Raw genomic sequence first — 27,844 nt, 5'->3', positions numbered from 1 at the left:
CTGGTTCCAGGCTAGTTGAAGCCTCAGGAGAGGTTACAAACGGGTGGTGATGCCTGTGAGCTTGGTGCTGTCCTGCCTCTTGCTTCACCATGGGCACTGGAAGGGGATGCAGCTCATCTCCGGGATGTCCGGCCAGCCCGGGCAGCGCCCTGCGAGACACAAACCCACAAGGTCACAGACTGCCCACAGCTGCCCTGGAGCATTTCTGCTCTGCAGACAAGATTGCTGTTGCCCTTGGCAACCATCCCAAATCCCACCAGGACCACAGTCCTTTAGGTGGCACAGCAGCAGGGGTGTAGCAGCAAACACTCCAGCAGCAAAGCTGCCAGCTGAAGCAGGGACTCTGCCTTTGTCTGCCCAAATGGTTTTTTCCTTCCCTGACTGATTCATGTACCAGAGGATGACTAGATGCAGTGCCACTTAGTTATTTGAGAATATCCTTAGCCATAAAGCTTGCTGAAACAAGTTTATAACAGAAAATACAGCAGCCACTCCACCCCTGGCAAGTGCTAACTTCAGACTTGATTTGTCCTACAAGAGTGGAGACTTTTTGGACAACTTCTCTACATTTGGTTACTGGATTGGCTTCCTGCCTTGTAACCACCTTCCCTCACATACCTGCTCCTCTCCTTGGAGCCCTGGTGGTGCAGGGGAGCTGGATTCAGGGTCCTGCAGCTCCACCCTGGTGGCTGTCCTTTTGCTCAGAGTGTCAGCCTGGAGGAGGTACTCAGAAGAGCCATACTGCTTCCTTCTGGAACTGGACACAAAATCCTTGCTTTCATCCTGTGCAAAGGAAAATAAAAAGGGTTGGGACCCAGGGTCTGTGAAGGATCTGGAACAGCACTGGGGTGCTAGTGCCAGGTTTGCAGTGTGAGGTGTGGGTTTGAGTCCTTTTAGCAAAGAGGGACTTAAACCACCAGGCCAGCCCAGCCATTTATGTGCTATTTAATAAAGATCTTTCCTCAAGAACCATCCAGTAATTTTAACCCAAGTTATGGGGGCACAAAACAAGACAGATCCCTTTGACAAAATTACTGAGTCCAAGGAAAGATTCATCTGTTTTCTCTCTCCTGTCCAGTTATGGAGGGGCTTTGGTGAGAGCCTGGCATCCAGCCAGGGTCAACCCACTAGAGATGCCCTGTATATTAGTCCCCAAAGCAGAGGAGAGAAAGGGGCAGCACATCCCTGGACACTGGCTGGGAGACTTTTCCAGCAGAGGCACTTCTACCATCAGAGAAGTGACCTTCCCTTGAACACAAGCCTACCTTTAGAATTTTGCCAATTTATGCAGCAGACAGCCCAGCTCCAGGGATTAATGTCAGAGGCATAAGAAAACCATGCATTCATCTGACATTGCTGCTGCTCATCTGCTCCCTGCCTCCAGCACATTTGCACTAATTTTCATCAAACATCACACCAGAGGAATACAGACTCCACTCTGTGAAACATGAACCCAGCTCAATGACTGCCTGAGGTCTTGCATTGCCTCAGCTCTTTGGGGAGCTGGAGAAGGCTGGCTGCCAGCAGCAGAGGGAGCTGGTCCCCAGGCTGCAACACCCACTCAGCCATCAGCAGCTCCTGCTCCCTGGGGCAGCCTTCCAAAGAGTCAATACCTCCTGTAGCTGCATTAGAGACATTTGTCCAAATCAGCAATACACAAAGGGAAGGTTGCAATGGAAGAGAGGGAGATAGATTTTGGCAAAAACATCACAAATCTCATGTTTTCCCACGTAAGATTCTCAAGGCAATGTCAGACTGTGGATAGTGGAGCTGGAAAGAGTGACAGTGATACCTTCATAGGACAGCTCAGTGCTCAGCCTTCTGCCAGAGAAAAAGCCACATCTTTAAATGAAACACAAATCCAGCAGAAACAAGCTGCTGTGATAAGAGGCATGTTACAAGCCTGAAGATACCCCTCAAAGGGCTTTTTTCCAAGAACACATGCAACAATTTAAGTTGCATACAATTTGCTGTATCTAGTCCAATTGAGTATCTGCAGTCTTTCAGGTTAACTTCACACTCATCATTTACAAACTAACACTACACAGTCTATGACCAAGAGGTTTGTGGTGCCAAGGGTGATTTTATTACAAAGCCTGACACAGAGAGAGATCCCAAGTTCAGTTCTGTGTGAACCAACCATGTGGTTGCTCTCCTGACACAGAAAGGCTGGAATCCAGCTAATCCTGGATATACCAGACAGAGATCAGGCTGCTCTGTCAGGTACACCTCAGCTGCTGTGAAGGTACACTGCACAGCTGGCAAATTTATCTGACAGCAACCTGGAGAGCACCTGCAGAAAGCACTGCAGAGCTACACTCAGCCCTGGGTGGGCTGCCAGGGGAAAAATGAAAAATCCCTGAGTGCCCACTGCTAAGGGCTCTACAACCAACCACACATGAACTCAGCTGTAAGCAGAGATTGCTTCAGTTGTGAGAGACGAGGCTGTGGGCACAGGGAATTGAAACTCCTGGGATAAAGGACACCCTAGGAATGGATGTCTCATTTCCCAAGCACACAAATTGCTGTTATGCAAAAGAAAAACTTCACTCATATCAGCTCTGCTTGGATTCATGAATAAGCAGAACAGATTGCCTGTGACCACCCTGGCCAGGGAGACAATGTATTCTCAGTTTCCAAAAGTAGCTGGAAGGCCACCCTGTACTTTCTAACACCAGGCAACAAACTCTCTGTAAAGCTAAGTGCAAATTCTTCTGTGCATATAGCTGGTGAAGTGGAAGAGATTTAAAAATGTGAAACTCCTTGCCTACCTCCATCAGTTCATCTTTGTCAATGCCAAAGCCATTCAGTTATGAACCCATCCCCTCTGCCACCAGCCCTGTCAGATTACCCAGCTTGCTTCCTCCTGCAGACTGGCAACAGCAGGAGCTGCTCAGAGTCATGCTAAACAAACAGCAGAGGCAGGAGCTGCAGCACCAGCCAGGGTGGGGTTTGATGGCCAGAAGGGCACGTGCAGCCAGTGAGTTCAACTGAAATCTGCCAGAGCCTGCAGCTCCAGAGGCAAACACATCCCAGCACACCAGCTGTCTGCATGTGTCCCTGCTCCCAGGGACTCCCCTCACTGGTACCAGTCAGCTGTCCTTGTGGCTCTTGCTCCTTTTCAGGTGCAATATTGACACAAATCAAGGAGGGAGCAGCCTTGTGTTACCAACCACCACCCACCTGTTTAGGGGATGCCCAGGAAGCTTTTCCAGACCAAAGTTAGGTTTCACATGAGGAAACCATGAAGTTCTTACCAAAAAGAGCTCTATCCATCTCTACAGCTGCCATTAGAGCTACAACTCTGCTTCAGGCACAACCCCACTCAAATCTGCTCATTTCCATCATTTTTTCATTGCTACTCCAAATTTAAAATGCTACATAAAGTTACTCTGAAAAGCATGCCACGTCCTACTTAAGCTGTGACTATGTCTTCTCTGATGCTACTATGCAATTATTCATATGGCATTACAAGACCCAAGCAGATGGATCTTATTTCAAGAAGGCTAAATCTGGTAATTCACACATGAGAAAGCTGTGGGGGCTGTGAATTGTGAATTCACTGAAGGAAGACAGCAGGAGCTGAGAGAGGCAGCACTTAGGAAATAAGCTGCAAAATTTCAAATCATGCAGCCTACAACGAACAGGAAACTTGGAAAACCCTCATCAACTGGAAGAGTGTTGCAAACAGGATACTCACAGGTGGTGTGGTGTGCTGCCAAGCAGCAGCTGCTGCAGGGTCACTGGCACAGCTCCTGCGTGGCAGCAGCTCAGATGCACTTAAGTTACTTTTGGTCCTTCGGGACCCCAGCTCAGGGGCACCCCAAGAATTTGCTGTGGCACTTGTCCTTGATGAAGTCTGCTCCAGGAAGTCTGGTTTTGAACTACTCCCTTCCCCTTCTAAAAGGTCCACTGAGGATCTACACAAGTTTGTGGCACTGAAAGTTGCACTTTTCTCCACTTTGGTTTGAGAGTCCTCCAGGGAATGCAGGCCTTGTCTTGTTCTCCAGGAACTTCTGACGGTGACGTGCTTCGTTTCGGATGAACCCGCATCTGACGAGCCGTGGCTCTTCCAGCTGATTGTCTCCAAAGGCGTCTCACTGTTCCTCTCTGTCAGTTCAGAAGTCTTTAGCATGATGCTGCTTCTCGAAACCATGGTTTCAGCTTTACTTCTTGGTACTGCCTCTCCACTTCTGTCTGTCTCAGATGACTTCAGAGCACTTCTATTAGCTGACACCTCAAAGGGTGAAGGGACATTGTTTGTTATTGATGGTGAAGGCTCATTTGAAGCAACTCTGATGTTGCTGGTGGTAACATGCCTTTCCTTTGCTGCTGTATCTGCAGTGCTCCTTGGAGCTGTTGGCTCAGAAGGAAAGATTGTAATGCTGCTTGTCATTTTATTTGTTACTGTTTTAAAAGCAGACTTCTGTTTTTCTGGCTCTGCCTCTGAAACAGTCCCTCCCATGATTGCCTTCATATCCTTCTCAACAATTGCAGGTTTAATGATGGCTTTTGATCTCAAAGCTTCTCTAGGGCTGAAGGATCTTCTGGATTTCATTTCTCCAGTGCTGGCATCTAATGGTTTTATGCACTTGGTAAAGTCTTCATCGTTCACAGTTTTTTTGTCATTTTCAAAAAGTGATGCTCTAAAAACTCCCCTGGAATTGGAGAACTGTTTGGAACTGACTTTCTTTCTGGTCTCAAAATCTGCCTGAGTGGTTAGTTTTTTGCCTCTCCCTGATTCTTCATCTGAATTAAGTTTTTCCTGGTTACTCCGGATGGTTTTGGAGTCAGTTTTTAAACCCATATTTGCATGATCTGTTGCTGAACTTGAAGACTTTTCGGTGCCTTCTTTATCAAGACCAGTGAGAATCTGCAGAATGTCCTCCTGACTCCTGGAGTGATGGGAACGCTTTGTCAGGGTTGAAAGCTTCACACTTTCAAGTGCTGTATCTGCAGCTTCTCTTTCCTGGGAGATTACTGCCCTTCTAGCCCTCCCCTCTGAGGGCTGTCTGTGTGATGCAGCAAAAGTGCTCGCTGCTTCCACTTTAGAGCCAGCAGAGTCTGAGACTGACACGCTGGAGGACACGTGGTACCTGTATGCTGAGGCTGTGCCATTGGAAGAGCTGTGGTTACCCCTTGTGAGCTGTGCATCCCCCAAGCACTCACTGACTTCAGCCTGACTGGTCTTCAGCTTCTCAGACAAAGAACCTGTCGATTCTCCTTTGCTTGACTTTTCATCTCGTGTGTCAGCGCCATTTTGGCAGTTCCCACGGAACGCCTGAGATGACTTTTCAACCTTGGATCTCAGGCCTGTATCACCAACAGGTTTGGAAGGTGCTTTCCAAGACTTCTGCTCCTGTGCAGCAGGAGGATAGCGGCTGAGGACAGATGGCTGCTCTTTGGACCTCTTCCCCTCATTCTGCATGATGCAGCCTTCCTTCTGACCAGAAGAAATAGTGGAAACTAAAGATTTCTCTTCCACTCTCCTTGTATCTGTGACAGCAGTGTCTGAAAGGGCAGATGCAGCAGAAGCCTTCCCTGCTCTTCTGTTCATTAAGCTTGGACTGGGCACCCTCTTAGCACTCTGGCTGTAGCTGTCATTGCTGAGAGAGAAGTCTCTGTTCCGAGCTCTCTCCCGGCGCTGCTGTGGTGAGAGCTCCCTTGGCTTGTGCTTAGCAGCTGCCAAATCAGTCATGACACCTCTGTATTTAGGTCTATCATGCTTTCCCCTGCTAGAAAAGCTTGTATCTTCATTTTCAATTTCTCCATTCTCCAGCTCTTTCTGTTTCTTTATTTGCATTTTTATTTCTTCTAGCTGACCTGTTAATAGTTTGTTTTTATTCTGCTCACTCAAGTAACTGTCTTGCAGATCATTATTTTTGGCTCTCACTTTTTTAAGTTCTTCTTCTAAAGATTCAAAGTGTTTTATCTGAATTTTAAGTTTCTCAATTTCTTGGGTGAGATCTTTCACTTTGTTGTCTTCCTGGTTTTTATTCTTTTGGTTTTCTGATTTATTCCTGGTTTCATTTTCTACATGTTTCAGGTAATCCACACTTCCCTTCCTCCTGGTCTCTTTAGAAGGCAGTGCAGAAGTCAAATCATCTTCAATTCTCATATCATTTCTGTCCAGAAGATTGTTGGATGACCTTTCTAACAAGTTGGATGTATTTCTAGTTTGATCTGCCCTATTTAGTTTATTGTTTTGTTCTAGTTTCTGTGTTAGCTCCTGGATTATTTTTTCATTTTGCTTTTCTCTTTCATTAAAATGTTTTCTTTCCGTGATAAAGCTCAGGGCTAAGGATTTCAGCTTTTCTAGCTCAGCTGTTAAGGTCTGCTCAGTTTTATCCAGCCTGTCCTCAGATGATTCCAGTTCTTTCACTTTCACCCTAAGTATTTCTAATTCTGTAGATATCTTTTTGGTCAAGTTCTTTTCTTCATTGAGGCTAAGACACAGCTGTGTACAGTCGTTCTTGCTCCTGCTGAAGGCCTCCTCCAGCTTCTCCAGCTCTGCCATTCTCTTCTGAAGGAGCTCAATTTCTGACTTCAGATCTCGAGTGAGGCTCTCCTCCTCTTCAAGCTTTTCTTTCATTAATCTGCAAAGCTCTTCAGCCTTCCTAATTTCTTCATCCTTGCCTTCAATCTTCAGCACTCTTTTCCTCAGGACTTCAATGTCAGCCAGCATGCTGGAGTTGCTGCCTTCTGCCTGGATAACTTTGTCCTGGAGGTCAAGCAGTTCATCCTCTGCTTTCTGCAGATTTTTAGTTGCTTCCTCCAGTTCATCAAGGCGGCGACTGAGGCTCTGCAATTTGAAACGTAGGTGCCGATTTGAGGTTTCCTTGTAACCTGTACATTCTGCCATGATTATTTTATTCCTTTTAGAACAAAGCTTTTCTTAGTCTGGGTGAATGGTATACACCTTGTGTATTTCCAGTATGTTATTGTTCCTTTGAGTGGAGGCAATCTCACCCTGAAAGAAAAAAAATGCTCAAAATCAATATAAGAGCTCAGAATATAAATATATTCACTGTTTAAATTAGGCTATCAATGCTTATATAAATAACTTTTTAATTAAACACATTTCTGAGTACTAAATTGTACTAAATTAGGAGAAATTAAATTGCAGAGAAGAGTCACAGTCCATTCACTTTGGTTCTACAGGGTTTCCAAAACCAGCCTGTTCCCCATAGCTAAGGGCAGGAAGGGTCCTCCTCTGCTGGTCTGCCCAGGTGGTTTGTGCAGCACCAGTGGAGCCTCCCCCAGGGCTCCACAGCCAGGCAGCTGCTCACATGTGAGGTCCCAGGCTGTAGAGGGTCACCCTCATGCAGGATTCAGGTCCCTGTACACAGACATGCCCATGCAGCAGACACCTCTCCTTCCAGCACTGCACCTCTCTCCTGAAGACACCTCAGTGCTGAAGATTCAGGAACCATCAACAGAATCAGGAAAAGGCAAACCCCAGCCATATGGTGACCACTGAGGATGGGGCAAGCCCCCATGCTAGCTGGCAGATGGAGGGGTCTGGGACCTGCTGCCATTTGACACTGCCAGTATTTCTTCAGCTGCTCAGCAGAAATCCTCACCTGGGCTGTAGTCACATCCCAAGGACACTCTACCAGCAGAGTTTCAAGTTTCTCCCTCCCATTTCCAAAGCTGTTGTTGCCCTCGGCTGCCACCCACTCACCCACCCAGGAGATGAGCAGTTGCTGATGCCTCAGCATGAGCAGCAATTAGGACACATCAGCACACTGACACACTCAATGTGAACTCTTCCCAGCCCAGCTCAGAGCTGGCAGGCTGTTTTCTAAGCAACCCCTCTGTGCTTTGAGGGAGGAGCAGGAAAGGGCCCCTGGGAGGATCTGAAGTCCCCTCTGGCACTCAGCATCTGCACTGTCCTGTCCTGGGCCTGAGGCACAGCCCAAAGCACCTGAGGGCTACTGCAAACCTGAGTGGAGGCAGGATGACTGCAGCTCTGATCTGCACCCTTGCTCAGGCAGTCTGTCCTGGAACAGGACTTGACCTCCAGAATTTTTGTGGACCTCTCTGCAGAGGAAACAGGCAGGAGTTTCCTATTGCACGGCATCAAGCAGTGATGAGCAGGATGTGGGGAGGAGGCAGTGCCAGTAAGGGAGGCAGCAGCACCCTGACACACACCCTTGGGCTGGAGGGGATCCCTCTCCAGGCAGGCAGGGGGCCCAGGCTGCACCCACCATGGGGGATTTGGGGGAATCACCATCCCAAGGGGTTGGGCTCTTCCAGCCCCTGAAGGGAGCACTGCAAACAGCACCAGGAGAGGAACCTTGGTGTCCTGAGCACAGCAGTGCACCCAGCCTTGGCCACGTGCCTGTCCCCTCCCTTATCACCGTGGCCATGTCCTGCTCCTGGACCACCTTCCCTCATGTCCCCACAGCACTGAGGCCACTGCAGCTGCCTGCAGGCAGGACAGGCTGTTCAGCCCCCAGCAGAACCCCAGAAACGTCACTGGAGCAGCACAGGGAAGGCCACAGTGAGCAGACTCGCAGTCTGAAAACAAAAGCCTGTCCCTGCCAGGCCAGGAGCTGGGAGTTAATGGTTAACCCAGCAGCAGCTGGGCTGGCAGTGAGAGCAGCCTGCTCCCCAGACAGCCAGAGCACCCTGCAGGCAGGGCTGGGGCTGCTGCTGGATGTGGCACTGCTCTAGCACTGCCACAGCGTCCACACAGGCTGTGGGACATTCACAGAGCTGTACCAGAGATGGCTCTGGAACTTCCCAGAACCTCTCCAGCTGACATGATTTACTGCCAGAGAGGAAAGAGGCTCAGTCTAATTAGTTTAATAAGGAGAAGGAGATGTAAAGCAACATCTTCTACAAACAATAAGATCTACAAACAAAAGGATCTACAACAAGCTCCTAGCTGGAGGCCCATTAACTTCCTAGCATAGCCAGAAGTAACCTCAGTGCTTGGAGACAGAACCAGACCAAATCAGTACTACAAATAAAGTGGACATGTATAAGACTGAGGGGAATTGGCCAATATAAAATATTATCTTAGGAAGTGACTGCTTTGAAGTCATGATTTGAGTTAGAGCTTGGACCAGAGAACTCAAGGGGACTTCCAACCTAAACTGCTCTGGCTGTTTGTGACTGCCCTTCTCCAGTCTGTCAATGATATTAAAGTATCAGGACAAATGGTACAGGATTCAAACACTGGGACTATTACTAATGCTACTTAATATTGTTGGTAGATATTTAAACAGGAGCTGTTAAATAAATCTGATAAAGCTTGTAAATGCACTGAACAATCTGATATGGATGTATGGACTTCGTATTTTTCTCTCTTTTGGAAAAGAAATCAGTTCTCAGCCTATCTTTATCCTACAATTTTTAAGAAAAAACCCCATCAAATACCCAAACCAAAACAAAGCCCCAAAAACCAACCAAACAAACAAAAAACCCCTCCCCAAACCATTGAAAACCCACACACAAAAAACCACCACAACAACAAAAAACCCCACCCAAAAATAAACAAACAAAAACCCCAACCAAAACAAAAACAACCACAGGAAGAAAAGAGGATGATAACTTTCATAAACATCAAGTGAACTGTGGCAGTAGTAAATGTACAAGAGGGGTTCAGTTTAACAGAGCCATCTGAGTCAGCAATAAAATCAGATTAAAGACTGGCAGGCCATATATTCCTGGGCACACTGAAAAGGCTCAATGGTCACAGCAGCAGCTGATGTTCCCCTGCAGCTCAGGACAGCTCCTCTTGGCTGTACCAGAGGAAATACTGAACAGAAATACTCCTACAACAATGGGGATGACATTATTTTGTGTGTGGTACTGGACTGTATATTGACACACCCAAGACTGATGCGTCTCACTTTGCTTAGCTCTAGAGTCTTCTAGACTGAAAGAGAAGAAGATGCTCAGCTGTCTTCCCCTGACCTTGCCAGGGAAACAGGACTCTGCACAGGAGGAGGAGAATTCCCCCCTGACAACAAAGGAGCCCAGGGATCTGGATGGCAGCTGCCTCCCCCTGCAATGATGCCACTCTTTCTCCAGGGCCATGCATCAAGAACATGAAATGAAAGCCAGGACAGTTTCTGAAGAGCTCAGAAAAGCAGTCAGGTGTGCTTCTTTACTCTTTAAAACTTCAAGACCTGATTTTGCCTCAACAACAAGGGCAGTCCTGCATTAAGCCAAGAGGCACAAGAGCATCCCTTTGGATTTGAGTTCTTGAAAGAACATGCTTCAAATGAGACACAGGATGCCTGGGGAGCCTCCAACTACCTGTTACTCAAATGAAATATCAAGGCAAAATATGTGGCCAGTAAGTACCTACAGGGAAAAAACATTTTGTCTGATCTAAAAGGTTCTTTATTAGAGCACATGGAGTCAAACCCCAACTTCACACATTTTAACCAATTCAAAGCAGTAACATAATACCAAACACTGCAGTGAATTTACCAGGATTCACTATTTAAATGACTCATTCTGATTCTACTTTCCCCCACAGATTTACTATTGGGTTTTCTGATCTTCCTCAACAAGTGTGCATATCTCCTAACTACATTCATATTGATCATTATCAATGGCCTGCTCCCACAGTTTAAGGCAGACAGCCTTTGAGGGCTCTTCTGACTCTGCATGGTTTTGGCTACACCATCCTGTTAAACAGCTGTGAGAATGCAGTGTTCAAGACATTTACTAGAGTCATAACTCTCAACTACCCTTCATGTTCTTAAATTTAATTTTTTCTGCACACTCACTTTTGCTCATTATCTACAATTTTATGAAAATGCTTCTTTAGCAGAATTGTGGGATTTAACTTCCCCTGGAATAACTTTATCTTGCTTGCACAAAATACATAAAGTCAGTTCACAGCTGTGAACAGAGGAAAAAAAAAAACCCAGCTAGACACATTTGTGATAGCTAAGCACTTTATGAATTGGGAGATAAGAATCATCTATTTCAGGAACAATAATTAAATGACTGCTACCTGAGACCTACTCACATCATCTCTGCCAGAGTTCCTTAGGCCTGCAATGCTGCTCCTCTCCAGATGCACAGATTGATCTCACCCTACACATCCTGTTCCCTGCTCTGGTTTGGTTGTTGGGATGAGTCCCACAGGCACCCACTGCTCCTGAGTTCAGGATGTCCCCAAAACACTCATGTGGGAAAATAACTTGGAACAGACTCCTGCTGTGCCCTCTGTTATGCCAAGATAGAAATGCAGCCAGCTGCCACACATCTGCCAAGTACTAGGAGACACTGGCATCTCTCACAAGCACACTTTGCATTTAATTTTGGGGTTTTTTAATCTTTTTGCTTGCACTTTAATACTGATAATGCAAGATGTGGCTGTGTGAGCCTGAGCTGGCAGTGATGGCACTGCTGGTGTGTCACAGCACCCATCATCACAGCACATATGATACATGTCCTACAGATGAATGAGAATTATTAATGGCTTAGTTTGAAATCTCTTTTTACTAATTTATTTGTTTGCTCTTAAAGTTGCCAGGGTTTCCCATAGACTCTGGAGAGCAGCACTCATCAAAGGCAATAGAAAATCAATAGATGCAAGCACAGCTATAATCAGAGAATAGAAAAGCAATTTGCCCCACTGGAGTTTGAGTCCTTGGGATCCTCTGTGCTGTGAAATCACACAGGCTGAGCTTTGCATTCCTCAGCTGACAGGTGGCCCAGATTGAGGTGAGGAGCAGAGCAGGCCTATTGTCCATGCTCTTGTGGATGCAGCATATACCTGGTACTACTCCCTCCACTTCCCCAAGTGCTGGGGTGAACTTAGATCCCCCCTGTTCTATTTTTTGCTAAACTATTACCCAGAATATTCCTGCAAGCTGTATTTTTGCATTGAACACAGAGCTAGGAGCGTTTGGACACATCTGGGGAAAGGGAACCTTAGACAATATCTCCAGACTATGAATTCAAATTACATTAGGTGGCTGAGAGTCACTTCAGGCATGAGGACAGCTCTGAGGATGCACATCAGCAAAGCCTGGGGTAGCAAGGGAGTTCCTCTGAGCAGTCCCCAGTGGCCAAGCAGCTCAGGGAGAAGCTGATGAAACAATCCCCCTGTTCTAATGCATACTTTTCCAGCTGAGGTATAGGTTAGATGTGTTGGTTGGATTCTGCCCCATGTGCACATACACCTGCAGTTTTAATTAAAAGGTTTCTGGTGGTGCATACGTATGGAAGGGAGTGTGAACATGTCATGCTCACATACAGTAATGCTGCTGATGAATCATGCTTGTATCTCAGCTCAACGTGGTGAGAGCATCACTGGGACTTCTCTTCCCTGCCCCAGGGTGAAATGGGCTGGGAGGAGTCCAGCATGTCATCCTTCATTTGTAAAGTAAAATTTCTCTACCATCTATACAGAAAAATGACAGAGGTGTCACAAATTGCAATATGCCACAAATGGCAGTACTGTGGCCAGAGCCTTCAATCATTTAAAAAGAGAAGGAAGGAAAGTTTTTCTTAATAGAATTTTGCCTTTTGCAAGTTCTTTCCAGCACCTGGTTCTTGACTTGTTCTCATAACTATGTGTCATTGTGTCAAGAGAAAAGCACTCAAGAAAATAAAAAGGGTATAAAAGAAGATTGAACAAGGGCCAAAGTCCCCTATGTGACATAAATGCATGCCACCTGCAGGCACCTATCAACTCCTGGGACAGCTCAGGAGGCAGATGATGTATTTGCTTACAGAGGAAGGGGACAGAGGGTCCCTGGCCCCACTGAACACAAAGGCAAAGTGACTTTTGGGGGTGCACATATTTTGAGGGATGAATTGTCTCAGAAATGGCTGCATCTAATGGGAGAGGAAATTTTAAAAGTCAGAAAAAAGCTCAGCAATCTGGAAGTGGATTGACTATTGACTAATACAATATGAGACTAGAGACATGAAATGATGAGACAGCAGTCAAAAAATAACCACAGTGACCACAATCTTCAAGGAAACTCAAATTATGACACCAAATAGCACCCACAGCAATGTGAGACACTGCAGCAGGCTCTGCAGATGCCAGAGAGGATCTGGCACATCAGTGAGTCACACTGACCCTACGTCAACACTCTAATCACCCAGTGAACTCCTCAGCATTGCTCTTCTCCTTGCAATATAAAATAAATTTCCCTATATGGAGCTGGCAGGGCCAATGCAAAGGCAGCAGAGCATAAAGCCACCCAGGGCTGCTCACAGCAGATGCTCTGAGTAGCACTGGGGTTTGAGCAGTAGCGCTTTACTGTGCACACACAGCAGAGATTCTGCTTTCCTCTACAAAGCCACTCTCCTCCAATTCCTCCTTGAAATCACTGCTTGATTCACAGTGGAAGGGCTCACTGAAAGCAGGTCTGAGCATTTGCTGACCAGGTGCAGCATCTTCCTTTCAAGTGCCAAAGAGAGGGCTGCTAGTGGCATCCTTGCCCTGGGAGCTCCAAGGCAAGGAAGATGTTTCCCATGCTCTGTAACTCTTGATCAGAAATGGGTTGATACTTCCAAAGCCCCTCAGCATGCTACTCCTAGGTGCCATCCTGCACTGGAATCAGAGCTGAGAAAGATGTTTTATTTCTTCCCATGCTGCCACTTGTCCTGTCCTCAGAAGCAGATTTTACTGTCACATTTGATTTCACAAACACTATGCAGGCATCTCTTCAGCGAGTCACAAACTTGGCAGCATCCTGCAGATGGCATGGGAAAAGCAGCCCCAGCTCAGTAGTGCTTTTGTAATAATTACTGGACACAGAAGTCTCCCACCTCCTTCACCCTCCCATCCCTCCCTCCCATCTCCATTAAGCTCAGCATTGAAAGGACTTCAGGGACCATGGCTCCCACCATCACTTCAGCCCTGAAATATGTGCTAGCATGAAGGTACCTGAGCCACCCATGGGCTGGCTGAAAGGCCCAGATTAACTGAAAAGATTCAGGGGAGATTCAGAGCAAGCAAGAGCCAGAAAATAGTAAGAAAAATGAATGAAATTATATGTCAAAGATTATTGAAGGTGAAGAACCCAAAGTTCTGTGACTCAGGACATCCCTGGAAGAAGACAATAGGGAAACATTCATTATTTTCATGTTCCTCCCCAACATCTGGTTTGGGCTATGGGTACAGCTGGGATGCTGAGGAGACAGGCACTTCTGCTGGACCTACAGTGCCTTCTCCTCTGTTCCTTTTCTTCTCTCCTGCATCAATGCATCTTTTGTGCTTCTCAAACTTCCATTATTCCCAGATATTCAGCATAGAGTAAAAGCTCTTCTCAGACTTCTCTTCCACATTGTCACTTGACTCTTGAACTTGCTCTTCCTACCCTCTCCATCTGGCCACTATAAATCTTACCTTTCAAGCACAATGCTACTCCCTCCACCCTCTTCTGGAATTATTGTGCTGAGAACTGGGCCAGTACCATCAATCCCAGGTCCTGCTGGTGTTTTCACTCCCTTGTCCCACCCTGGTACCTTCTGCTTGTCTCTGGTTGGGCTCACTCTGTTCAGGGCCCTACTTCTGCTTGCATGTAGTGGTACACTAGGGAACTTCTTGCTGCACAATGTTATGGAAGCTAGAAGTCCTCATGGGTTCATAAAGCAGCAATTAGATTCATTTGTGGAAGAAAAATCCCTCAAGGTCATTCCTACAGGGACCCACTCCTAGTTCAGCAAGATCACTTGAGACAAAAACTTGCAGGTTGGAAGAATCCTTTGATCTGCATGGTTGCACATTTCCCCTGCTGCTCTCCCTCCTTCCCAGGTGTCCATTTCCAGCCATTGTTCTCATCCACTAGAGCTCTTATTATCTTCTTGAGCTCCTTTATTGTCCTGTCACAAACACTTGTTCAGGGGAAACAGGACTAACACTGCACATCTGACAAGTGCCACACTGCAAACTGGCTACACACCCAAAAGCACACACAGTTTTTCACCCAGCAGCATCTACAGAGCTGGGAAAGGCCTGCCTGGTACAATACACTTAATAAGATTAACTTCAAGTATTCATAACCATCTTTGAATCATTTTGCTGATTAGGCATAGGCAGCTCTAACCTTCACATTCTTCCTAATACTATACCCAAGAGCCACATGGCTACAAATATATCCCTGTTGGCATTAAAATTATGGAGTATTGTGTGTTTCTCTGCATCCTGTCTGATACAGAGCACATTCCATTCTCCTAACAGAGTAGAAGGACATCTGAGTCAGCTTTGCAGGAATACTCCTTTGATTGCTGTGAGTTTTTCTGGCTAAAAGATCGGCTCAGGCACTCAGAGGTTTCCATGTAGATCCCTACAAACCCTGCAGAAAACTGGGATTAACCAAAGGTCCTCCCAAAAAAACAAGCTCATGAACTCTGCAGCACAGACAACTGGCTACTCTTGTAACTTTCTCCCTGGAAGAATTTATTCAATCAAGTTTCTAAGTGCTAAAAGGAAAGCTTTTCAGCTCTCTTACAGCTGCCACAGGAACAGCCTGGGGAGCTGCCATAGCTACTGCCTCTCCTGGACTGCTGCAGTTCCCAATCCATCCATTTTCTGCCTTGGAGAAAAATGAAAGGACAGGCAGACAACCAGCCTGTGTGTGGTACCTGTGTACCCAAAATGTAGTCTGCCAGAGCTGTGCATTCAATACAAAAATATTCAGGCATTCCCCACAGACAAAAAAAGTCTGCAGCACTGTCAGATAATCACCCAGCTGATCCCAGTTTGTCAAGGCCAGGTGGATGAATGGCCTCTTGAAGACTTCAGTACTCTTCAGTAACCAAGAAGAGCATTAGGGTTCACCTGCACCAGTACCTGAGCCTGGCTTAGGTCTGTCCTCTGTGCCAAGGCCAACCCCTGCCCTTTTAAACCTGCTTGCCTCCAAACATGACAGACCTTGTCTTGGAAGATCCAGGCCAAGCCATGCCAAGAACTCTACAAACATAAGGCAGCACTGATGTGATCAGGATTGTCCCCACTCCTTAGTACTAGCAGGGAAAAGCTTTTGGGAACAGCTCAGGCTGTCAGCTTTAACTCCATTTCAGGAAAGGTGCCCTGTCCTCTCTGCACACCTTGCCCTGCACTTCCTTCTGCTCTGTGCACCCAGGATTTTGTTCTAAGCAGGTCCAGCAGGCACTGCACAGACCCTCAGACTGATGGCATGGCAGCACAAGGAAATAAAATGTGACCTGAAATAAAAATGATCATTCATATTTCACTAAGTGTCTAGATTTTAATTTTCCATTAATCTTTACTAACTGCCCTGTAACTCAAAAATTCTAAGCAGACATCTAAGACTAATTACTCTGATAAAATTCAATATTCAAGCATAAGCCCAGTTTTAACTTCTATTTTGTAGCTGAACTTTATAAATCATTAGCATTGCTATCCACCCATTGAACAGAACAGCCCTACAGCTAAAAAGAAACATGATCATCAGAAATCTCCCAAATCAGAAGTTTTACCCCAAGTCTCTGCAGAGCTGCTCTTGCTGAGGGGATCCCTCTTCAGGGCACGCTGCTGTTCCCCTTGATTTGGCTGTGAGAAGCTTGGCCTAGCTAACACCTGACACAGCCTCCCCTGTGCAAATCCACAACTTGCCCTGCTTAGTGCAGATGCAGAAGATTAAATTGCTGGCAGGTTTTCAGGACCCTGCCCTGGGATAGATGGACAGCAGTGCTTCTGCAGGCATGCTCAGCAGCCTGGCCTGCCCTGTGTTTGCAGTCAAAATGCAAAGGGCTGAACAAAGCCTGCAATTAGTAACAATTCACACTTGTGGAAGGACCCCTGAGGAAGCCAGGGAACCTGATTCTGGTTACAGGTGCCAGGAGCAAACCAGGGTTTAGGCTTGAACTGTGAACTCCCAGAGAGGACTGTGTGTTGGGGAGCTGCAGCATGCAGGCACGCTGGCAGGGGCAGCACTGCAGCAGCTCAAGCAGGTGCTGGAGCTCACTGCAGCTGTGCCACTCTGCAGCTTTTGGACAAACATTTGTTAGAGATGTGGGAGAGACGAGCAGCACACCTCAGTTCAGCTGCCTGGGGGACAGCAGGGTTAACATTGCTGTCATGAAAAGTCCAGGAGGAGCCTGTCAGCCATTAGAAATGCCTCTGGCATAAAGGCTGGCCAGCTTGGGTTACAGCAGCAGCATCACTTCCAGCCTGAGGCAAACCTTTTGGCCACAATTCATGAAATCCACATGCTCTGAAGCAAGACACCAGGTGCTGTTACCAAACCAAGGTGCCATCACCAGCTCAGGGTCTCTTCCAGAGCCGCTTGGTGGCCCTGCAGGAGCAGCAGCTGAAGCCAGGACAGGAGCAGGCAGGCAAGCCAGGGCATGATGCTGCAGCAGGACACCTTCCATCAGCCAGGTACCCACACAGGCACTGACTCACAGGCAGGGCAGCCAAAGCCTGGCTGATTTCTCCCCAGTCATGTGAACTGGGTGGACCACAGGAACAGTGTCTCACAGCCACTTGCACAGGTAAGTGAAGGCTGGCTGGCTAACCAACACACCCTGAGTAATCTCTACATCCTTCAAGGCCGCCCAATACAAACAATTGGTAACTCTGTCCCCTGTTAGCATTTGCTGTACCACAAATACTAATTGTGATCCTGGACTCCCTTATAACAACCAGCTTTTCTTTCCTCTCTGAGCTCCCAACCTGCAGCTTTTTTGTTCACTAGCAAGTGTGAAGTCAAATGAAAAGAAGTATTCAGGAACTTTAAAATGTCTTATAAATCACAAATATGATTTGCTCAATGAGGACAGCTGGGTGGATTGGAAGATCCTAACAGTAGTCTTTGTGTTCAATTTATTGCTGAAAATACCCTCAGGTAACAAAAAAGTAAATAAAATAACATTTACAAACGGGAACATGCTGCCTTTGTGAGAGCATGCTTGTAGCTGTGGGGACTTTAACCTTAAAATTAACACTCCATGGACAATGGGGAGACTTCAAGACAAGCTGCCAAGATGGTGTTATGACCCTGGGCAGCTCTGCCACTGAAAACTGCCCACTTGAAAGCCCTGATGAATTTATGGATGGAATACATTCACTTGCAGGCTGAGCCTCTCAAAACGACCACGGACATGTCACACACAGACATAGAGCATTGTGCCAGGACCAGGGCAAGCAGGACATAAAGGTGAGGGCACCGGGGCACCTCATTGCCCCAGCAGGCAGAGACCAGCCACATACCCTGCACCACACCCTCTGCTCTGGGAAGAGCTGCAAGGGCACCTGGCATTCTCCATAAGCCAGAGGTCCAAGGTCTGGTAACTGGCTGGGGCATTCAGCAGTCACTGTTGGGATTCTCCTTAATGTAGAGAGAGATAGCAGAGAGATACCTGGCCTCTGCTCCTTCTTTCCAAAAATGGGTCAGAATAACTCCCCATTTGCTTGGGGAAAAGCATCTCCTTTGACTAGGAACACAGTGAAAAAGCACAACATCTGTAACTTCCCAGAGAGACCAACCCCAGCACCCAGCTGCCTCCTTCAGTAGGCAGCTAAGAAGCTGTTTGGAGTCAGAAGTGTGGAACAGGCTCCCATCCTGAGCCATACTTCTTCCAAGGCTGAATAACATCACCAACTTCAAAGCTCTTCCATCTCCCACCAGCTTTTTGTCGATAGGACATGAAAGGATTAAAGATGCCACTCCACTCATTACTATAATGGGAAAACTTTGTTCCAAATTCTCCATTTCATGCTGCTAGAAAACCAACAATCTTGAATTACCTTGTATTAAACAAGACAGTTCTACAGGGCAGGCTGCATTTGCTTTTAAGTCCACTGGTTATCCAAGGTTGTTGACTACTGGACAGCAGACAGACAAATTCTACTGCTCCTGCAGCACAGGTACTCCTGCAAGCATTACACAAGATGCTAATGACAAAATCTGCAGGCTTAATGCCAAGCATTAATTTATCTGAATCCTATCCTAAATGAAGATCAGAGCCAAGAGGGCATATGCTTTTCTTGCAACATGTTTAAGAAGTGGAGAGTGAGAAATAGAGCATGAAGCAAAAATGGCAGCAGAGGATCCACTCCAGGACTCTCCTTGTATAACTGTGCTCACTTGCATTGTTATTTACGTAGTTTTTTTCCCCTTGTACTCCCTGGACTGAAGGAAGGAAGGATGTTTCATAGGAAGGAAGCACTGGTGTGGCTGTACTGAGACAGGACCACACTGCTTCCCCCACCCCATGCTGCTTCTTTCTACAGAGGAGGGAAAGGGTAGGAAATTCACATTTTCTCTCTCATCTTAGTTAGCAGTAAGGGGAGGAAGCTAATCTTGGTCCAGCTCTGATTTCAAACAGGGTTAGTGTCCAAAACTGGAGCAGGTTACTCAGGACTGCATTAAGCTGTGAAAATCTTCAGGGTCAGAAATGTCCCAACCCCTTGGGCCCTGTTTCCTGTCAAAACAATCTCAGGGAGAAAATTATTTTCCTTTATGTTCAGTCAGAATTTACCACACTGCCACTTTCTGCACCTGGGATGGAGCAATACCCAGCATCAGTTCAGACTGGTGGATGAATAGATTGAGAGCAGCCCTGCAGAGACAGACTTGGGGGTGTTGGTGGACAAAAAACTGGACATGACCCAAAAATGTGTACTTGTAGCCTAGAAAGCCAACAATGGTCCTTGGCTGCATCAAAAAAATTATGGCCAGCAGGTCAAGGGAAGTGATTCTCCCATTCTGCTCTCATGAGACCCCACCTGGAGCACTACATCTGGAGTTCTGGCATCCTCAGAAATACTACAGTGGGTTCATAAGAGGACACAAAAAAAGAGCCAAGGACTGTAATATTTTTATAAAGAAGGGTTGAGAGTTGGGATTGCTCAGCCTGGAGAAGAGGAGACTCTGGGGAGACCTTATAGTGGCCTTTCAATAGATAAAGAGGGTTTATAAGAAAGACACAGGCAGACTTTTTACCATGCATTGTGGTGATGGGATGTGGGCACTGGTTTCAAACTAACAGAGTAGGTTAAGAATGGATATTAGGAAGAAATTTTTCCCCGTGAAGGTGTTGAGTCACTGGCACAAGTTGCCCAAAGGAGCTGTGGATGCCCCATCCCAGGAAGTGTCCAAGGTCAAGCTGGATGGGGCTTTAGGCAGCCTGGTCTAGTGAAATATCCATCTGAACCTCATGACACATGACAGCATCTCACCAGAAAAAAACAGCCTTCTCTTGATCTGCCTCACAGGCAGTCACTGCCATGCTGCCACTGCTTTGCTGAGCCTGTCCAGCTTGCTGCTGCCATTCTTGCTTTTGCAGAGAGAAATGCCCTGTGTGCCCCACCAGCTCACACACAGTTGGGCTCCAAAGCAAGGACTGTGCTGAACTCTCAGCCACATGCCCCAGCAGTTGCAGCAGTCAACAGAGGCACACAAGCAGAGATTACTAAAAAAAGAAAAAAAAAAAGAGAAAAGCCACCCTGCTTTGCAAATCAGCTCAAAGCGTAGGCAGCTGAGGAAAAGTGAATGGAGATGATCTGTGTGTGAGGACTTGGGAGCGTGTTCCTGTCGTAAGGCAGCCAGAGAAAGCAAGCTAGAGAATGGGGCTTGCCACTCCTGCTGCTCAAGGAGGGAAATGAGGGGCAGGTGACCCAGACCCAAGGAGTACCACCTGGCAATCAAGGCAGTCAGCAGGGCACAGCTGTTATCCTGCACTCAGCAGTTGCTGTTTCTCTCTGCCTGCACCTCCAGCCAGCCTCTCAGCCCAGCTCTTACACACCAGCTACCAGCAGCCTGTTTGTGCTCTGTGCTCTGCAGAGAGTACACCCCAAAGAGCATCCCCATCTTCCCATCAGTGCTGGAAAAGAGTTCCCCACCTCCACAGCTAGTAATGCCCCACTGCAGCATTGTTCCTGCAGTCACCTTCAAACACACACAGTTTCACAGCTTCCCCAAAGCACTGCTGATACTCACTGTTCCCTTCACAGCCCCTCTGACAGTGGTTACAGACAAAAGGAAAAGATCTATTCCAAACTGGGCTTCTTGTTCCCATGCTCTGCCCAGTGCATAAAAGGTAACATCCAGAGAATTTTAGAGCATATGCAGGCAGTTTACAATATACTAACAGCCAAAACTCACACAGAAACAACACCCACGTTACACAGGATGTCTTTATGCAAGGACATTAGTCATACTCAGCAACATTAAAAACAATCCTGAAGAGCAGCTATACAGAATAGGATGCAGACAGAAGAGTGAGAGACTTCATTAGGAATTCTCAATTGCTTCAAGTTCAAATTCTCGCCACAAAGCAGTACTAGTAGTTATTTATTATCATCCAGGAATTATTGTTTTCCAGTAAAAACAGACATATTTCCAAATGATTCACACTACCTGAGAAATTAATGTTTTTGCAGCTCTGTTCCAGATCCTAGGTCAGGAATCTCCATTCTATTCCGGTAAATTCCACTAAGATATCACATGTAACAACAAGTTCTTGAAGAAGTTTCATCAGATTTTCCCTTTAAGGTAACCCACTGCACTCCCACGTGAGGCACAGGCACCTCAAAGGCACAAGCAGCAGAAAGTGCTGCAGTGGAATCAGATGATCAAGACAACCTTGGAGCCTCTGCAGCCTCAGAAACATATCCTGTGATTTTCAAATCAATCCAGTGGGGAAGACACGAGCCAGTGCTAAACCTTAAGAGCCAGATAATGCTTATAGAAGCAATTTTAAGTAATGCAATTCTGAGAATGAATGTGTCTGACAGATTTTGCTGCAACACGTACGGAGGGTGCAGCACTGCAGCAAAAGCTGTCACTCCCATCTGTGCAGAGCTGTGCTGCATGCAGCACGGGTGGCAGGGCTGACGACACCAACCCTCAGAACCACCCTGTCAGAACCACCCTTGCTGCACAGCCCAGAGCTGCCTTTCTGCAAGCACTGCATTGCATGCAGCCACAGAGGAAAATGTGAAAAGGAAGCATTCAAGGTAAAGAGAAACATTCTTGAGCTAATTAAAGAGTTGCTCGAGCTTACGTTCATCGTGATCAGTCATGCAGAAAGACATTTTCAGCTTAGGATGAAGCTACCATTTTTAGAGGTCAATTAGAACATTGCAACACTCACACAAGAAGGAGGAACACAGGCCCTGCCATGTCACACAGCAACATGCTCCCTCTTTTGCTCCCACACCACCTTTACCCACCCTGGCACTTGCACTTCCAGTGCAGGGTACTTGCTGTCACCTGCTCCAGGACCCTCAGGGGACATGGGAGCAGTCCCTGGGATGACCTGCTACATGTTGCCTACTGGCTCCCAGAGTGGGAGAGCTGCTGTTCTGGAGCAGAGGAGATGTGTGTCACCAGAATGCACCACAGGACTGCTGTGCCATGACACAGCTCAGGCAGCCCTCTCACATCACCTGCCTACAGCCACAGATGCTTTCCTACTGCACAGCCTGACACATGAGCCCCAAGCTCCAGTGGTTTTGTAATATTAACCACCAAAGCTGAATCCTACCAGGGCTAAGAAAGCCTTGGTTCTCATCTCCTGCTGCTCTGCTTTCTCAGAGGCATGCAGTGCACAATCAAGGATAGCCACAACACTATTTGCAAAGGGTCTGAATGAAATCGGTCCTACTACTTCTGAGCCAAACAATCACAAACCCAAGCAAGGAACACAGGGGTTTTGTGGCAAAAAAATCTTATTTAGATCAACGCCCCCTCCCCCCCTCCAGGCATCAAGTTTGCAAGTTGAAATCACAAACCTCAAAACCGGCTGAGTTAATGAGTTAATTCAATACTAAGTAAGGTTTGATACTATGGCCTGGGCAGTACAGCAGGTCAAACTATGACTTAAAAACCAATTAGCTAAGTAAAAATTCAGAACTATAAATGTTTACATGCAGGGGCTTGTCCACCCAGTACTGATTAAAAATTGTTAAAGCCTACACTTCCCGCTTTGTGACTTGAAGCAGCTAAACCACCACATTCCCCACAAACCAGGGCAGACAGCAAGGAGGAGTGATGAGGAAGTACCCACACCTGAGAGTGCATGTCCCCCTTTACTTCATCCTGAGCACTCAGGAGCCCACCTGTCAGAAGCAGACATGGAACCATGGAAGCAGGCCAGTCTGCCTGTGCCTGCAGCCAAGGGAGGGCAGTGAGCATGGCTGGGTTGGACAGCTGGTCCCCTGGCACACAGGGCAGGGCAGCATGACAGCTATCACACTGCAGCAGGCCAAGGAGCAGCCATGTGGAAGTTTCCAGCTCACACAAAGTATTTACACACGTGAGACCGGTGCACTTTGCTGGCCCGTGTTCAATAGAGCTGCTCAGAGCGCAGATGATAGGACTCTGAAGTTACTTTGTGAGGACAACATTTAGCTTTGTTCAATTCAATGAAGCTCTGACAAACAGGGCCAAAAAGATTGGGACTTAATAGATGTAGAAAATTTTCCACTGAAGTCCTCTGAACATGATGTCTCTACTCCTCTGCCCAAACCTGGGCAGAACTTTGTGTGAGCAGGAATTTTGCAAAGGTAGCACACCCAAACTCACTGTGAAAGCATGGTGGTCACAGAGAACTCAACACAGACAGACATGTTTAAATGTTCAAGGGATGCTATTACTGCACAAGTGACCTCATAAACTTTGGACCAGACCCTCAAACTTGAGTTTTAGTCATTTTCAGGTGGCCCTGCGCTGTGTCTGCCTCCTTCTAGCCTCATGCTCCCCTCCCTTGGCCAGAGTAAAGCAGCCCTGCAGCCAGGCTGGGAATCTGGCAGGGCTAAAGGGAGTGGGGGGAGGCTGATGGTTAATTTTCACCCAGATCAACTCTCTGAACATGGCTGCATGGAGTTTTTGTCAGCTGGGGTAGGGCTAGAAAGGGCACTTGGGAGGAGAAGGCAGTCAGGACAAGGAGAAAGGCAAACCCACCTCCTCCAGGCACAGTGCCCACCTGCACTGATGTGGCTCTTCCCAGATCCACAACTGGAGAGGATGTGAAAACCCATCCGTCCTCTGACTTGACAAGAGCAAGCAGCCACTCTCATCCGCCCACAGTCACACAGAAATAAACACACCAGCTTAGGTGCTTTACATGTTATACCCGTGTATTGGCAACTTTGTTCCTAAGCAAGGAAGGGATACATTTCATTCCCAGGGTTATTGTGGGGGATCCTAAGGGGCTTTATTAGAAGAGACAAAGCTGCAGAGTAGGCTAAGTACAACATTAAAACTCTTCTTTTTCTAAACACCCCCTTCTCCTTTCAGCCCATCACTCACAGGGTGCATTCACCTTTCTGGACTGTGTTTCTGTGTGAAATTCAAATGTTCCAGAACACAAATGTTACATTCTCCGCACAACAAAAATATTCTCAGCTTTCTTTTACAGAAAAGGAAACAGCATTCACACTTCTGTGCACAGCGTTCACACTTTTGTGCATGCTGCTGTCACGCTTAGGTAAAGCCATGTGTTGCACCTGCAGATCTTACTCCACCCTGGTGAGGGTTAAAGCACACAGGGCTGAGGCATCCTTACAAACCCTTATCTGCCCAGATTAGCGCCTCAGCAGGGGAACATCACTGCCAAAACCTAAGACACGCCAGAGACACAAAAGCATTACGGCCTAAATTGCCACATTCTGATGGCTGACATCCAATGCCACACTTTCTATTTGATCATTTCAAAAACACTGTTTTTCAGGCTGCTGAATCAACCCAAACCCCACCGACTTCACAGGAATGGCATGCCTGGCATGCCTTCTCAGTCAGGGTGGTTATGAAGGCTCCTAAATCTGGACAGTTAAGGGCAAATCGGTTTGTGGGTTTTCCACCAAAATGATTCAGTCACCAGCTGTAAACCCTCAAATCCAGAGAAATGTGACTGCTCACAGTGTGTGCAGTGAGTAGCTGCAGTCACCACCAGGAGAAGGCTGCCAGCCCCTGTTACCCTGGCAAACACATGAGCTTGGACAGGGAGATTAATCACACCTTTGGTGGCTACCGAGGGAAGAGGAGATCAAGTTAAAAGACTAAAGCCCTCCAAAGCTTCAGCCCATTGAAAGCAGAGAAAATAACAGTATGGAAGGACAAAGCCAACCACCAGCTTTGGGAATGCAGGAAGTGCTGGCAAGCAACACCTGCTCATCAGCTGCCACCAAGTATTTGAAAACATTCATGCTTTCTACTTCACGTGTGCAAATACAAGCATTACCCAAGGCAAAAAGTCTGTACAGCAGGCCTTAGACGTGTGAAGACGAATGTAACCGTGCCATAACCATCACAACAAAGAGTTCTCCCTTCCAACACGTTTCAAAGGCTCCCACGATCTGCAGCCCACTGTTTAGTGTAAAACATATTACTGCTACGAATCATCACCCTTGTGGGAATCTTCCAATAAAAACGACCTCCTAAAGAGATTATATGCTTCATTTTAGTGTAACAATTGTATCAAAATTGTCCTTCTTTGTCATTTCGCTCAGTAACGCCAGCCATACTTTCTGAAGAACTCCCATGAGGAAAGAGGCCTCTGGTTCCTCACCCACGGAGGGAAGGAAATGTCTCATGGAGGACTTGCACAGCCTCAGAGTCCCTGGGCACAATACTCCAGTAAGGTCATGCTCAAAGATGTAATCACCAACCCATTCGAACATACAAAATAATGTGGCCTAGATTGCAAGGCATACTGGGCTTTTAAATATTATCATTTCTTGTAACAGCCACATTTGAGAGTTCTCTTTTTTAACACGAGTTATTTTTGCCTACAATTCCTAGCCTCGTATTAAATAAAGAAAACCAGTAACTTCCTCTCAGTTGGGCAATTTTCTGAACACAGAGACAGCCAGAAGGCCAGCAAAAAGTCTACACTCTTGTAACTTATTTCTACTTCTTAGGAAGTCAGCATTGGTCAGATTGGCCTGTACTGGAGTGCAGAAACTTTATTATTTCATAGTATTATGAGGAAGCTGAGATTGAAGAACTACTTATATCAGGTAGTTCTAATGGGGACCTGACTACTCTTGAATTGTCCTGCTCTCCCCACACTCCCTTTACCCCAACTCATTCCTTCCCCCAGGAACTTTCAGACATATCCAGGAGAAACACAGCAATCAGCTCTCCACATCCTCCTCGCAGTGCTGCAGAGGGCTGGCTGCTCTGAGCAGCCCCAGGGGTCCGGGCACGATGCCGGTGAGGGGGTCCCATGCCCAGGGGGTGCCAGCCTGGCAGGCACTGCCGCCCGTTTTGTGCAGTCCCTCCTGCTGCAAAGCCGATTCAATGGAGGAATTCCACTCCTGCAAGTGCCGCAGATGCGAACCAGCCACAGAGCACGCTGTCCCTGCCGAAATGTGCCAGCTGGTACTGGCTGCACAGAGCGAGGAGAGCACAGAGCTGCCGGTTCCGTGCTCGCACAGCCTGTAACGCTGGGGAACGACGCCTCCCCCCAATGTCCCGCAGGTCAGCAGATGCATACCTCTGCCATGAGGCTGTAGGCATGTGGGAAGTTACTGCATTTTTTCCCCCTCTAAACACGGAATGCCACAGACGATTCCAGGTCGTAAAAATCCCCCTTCCCACTGTCATCACTGCGGTGAGAGGCGCTCACCCACCCCAGCGGCTCTCGACAAGAAACAACCCCAACACACGCGGCAGAGATGAGCACTCCTTCCCCCGATTTTTGTGGAACATTTTAACAGAATTTACGCAGCAGTTAAAACCTAACCCCACCGCACCTAACTCAAATGCGCTGATTAGTTGGGATGGTAACTTTAACTTGCGTTTAATTGGTTTAAAGGCTTCAGATGTAGCATTACAAAGGGGAAAAAAATGCAGACATGCAATGAAAGCGCAATCACCAAGGACAACGAGCAAAGGTTTGCTGTGCCACTGGCTTCACATGCCAGCACATGGGACACCTGACAAAGCCAAATGAGGGACGTTTCAGAAATTCCCGAGAGAGGCAAAAAAAAAGTTTCACAATGCTCCCTCAATTAATTCCCTCACGACGGGGGAGCAAAGAAGACTGAAGTGATTAACAAAGTCAGAGCATCAGAAAAGCACACATATAAAAGAACGTTATTAATTATATTATAAACGTGGGCGGGCTGGGAAAGAAGGAGGAATTCAGGAAAAATAAGCAACAGGAAAGGGAGTATGTGGCTGCAGCAAGGGAAAAAAAAATGGTTATCCACAGAAAACGCGTTAAGCGCCTGGAAACCTCCAAAATCTCAACCAAGCCGCAGCCGATGGAGTTAGGAACTTCCTTGCGGGCAGCTCGCTACAGCGAGGACCGGTGGGACCGTGCCCTTCCCGGGCGGGGACGGGGCCGATCTCCGCTCAGGAAAGCGGCTGTTCCGGTCCCGTCGGAAGGAGCCCGACGGCGGCTCCATTTCCGAGCGGGAGCCGAGGCCCCGGCGGGCGCCTCAGGGCCGGGTCTCCCCCGGGGGTTCCCCGCCGCCGCCGCCGCCGCCACCGCGGGCGAGCCGGCCTTGAGGCACCCGCTCGCCGCACGGGAAGGGACGGGAAAGGCGGCGGCGGTCAAAGACAAAGCGGATGCCTCAAATTCCTCCCCGCCCCGCCGGTCTGCGGCACCCCCCGCCCTCCGCCCCTTCATCGCCCACCTCTGCCTACCTGGGCAGCAGGAGCGGCCGGGCTTCGCTCCCTCCCAGCCCGGGCTTGGGCAGCCGCAGCCCGCGAGGGGCTCCGGGGCTCGGGCGGCGGGTGCGGGCGCTGACAATGAGGGGAGGGACGCGGTACCGGGCGGTGCTTGACGTCACGGGAGCGGGCGGGGGCTGGCGGCCCGGCCCGGCCGCCGTGCGGCTCCGCCGCGCCCGCCCCCGGCCCTGGAGAGGGCGGGCAGGCCCCGGCCGCCATTTTGGGGGGGCTGAGGGCGCTGGGGCAGGGAGGGGAAA

The 27,844-nt window shown here is 47.7% G+C and overlaps 2 protein-coding genes across 2 annotated transcripts in view; one reads left to right on the top strand and one right to left on the bottom strand.

Moving 5' to 3' along the window:
- Positions 1-9,990, top strand: part of KDM1A (lysine demethylase 1A) — a 42,038-nt gene extending 32,048 nt beyond the window's left edge. Inside the window, exon 20 of the mRNA XM_084222823.1 lies at positions 9,873-9,990. Within this exon, the coding sequence (XP_084078949.1) occupies positions 9,873-9,878 (6 nt within the window). The 3' untranslated portion in view covers positions 9,879-9,990. The remainder of the gene's footprint in view (positions 1-9,872) is intronic.
- LUZP1 (leucine zipper protein 1) lies at positions 22-27,634 on the bottom strand. The gene is made up of 4 exons (XM_084222820.1): positions 27,564-27,634; positions 3,701-6,970; positions 619-783; positions 22-149 (listed from the first exon to the last, which is right to left on the bottom strand). The coding sequence occupies exons 2-4, from the start codon at positions 6,860-6,862 to the stop codon at positions 114-116; spliced, it is 3,363 nt and encodes a 1,120-aa protein (XP_084078946.1). The 5' UTR covers positions 6,863-6,970; positions 27,564-27,634; the 3' UTR covers positions 22-113.
- Between the last annotated feature and the right edge of the window lie 210 nt (positions 27,635-27,844).

This window comes from Fringilla coelebs, assembly GCF_963513975.1.
Source record: "Fringilla coelebs genome assembly, chromosome: 28".
In the NCBI taxonomy this organism is placed as follows: Eukaryota; Metazoa; Chordata; class Aves; order Passeriformes; family Fringillidae; genus Fringilla; species Fringilla coelebs.
The sequence above is the reverse complement of the archived record's forward strand: the minus strand, read 5'-3'. Positions and strand labels throughout refer to the sequence as shown.

Bases quoted from the DNA above. Each gene is read 5' to 3' on its own strand.
- LUZP1 (XM_084222820.1), bottom strand. From the start codon at position 6,862: ATGGCAGAATGTACAGGTTACAAGGAAACCTCAAATCGGCACCTACGT. The intron at 784-3,700 runs GTGAGTATCCTG...TCCTTTGCACAG, and splicing joins GGCAGCACACCACACCACCT to GATGAAAGCAAGGATTTTGT. The intron at 150-618 runs GTATGTGAGGGA...TGTGTCTCGCAG, and splicing joins GGCTCCAAGGAGAGGAGCAG to GGCGCTGCCCGGGCTGGCCG.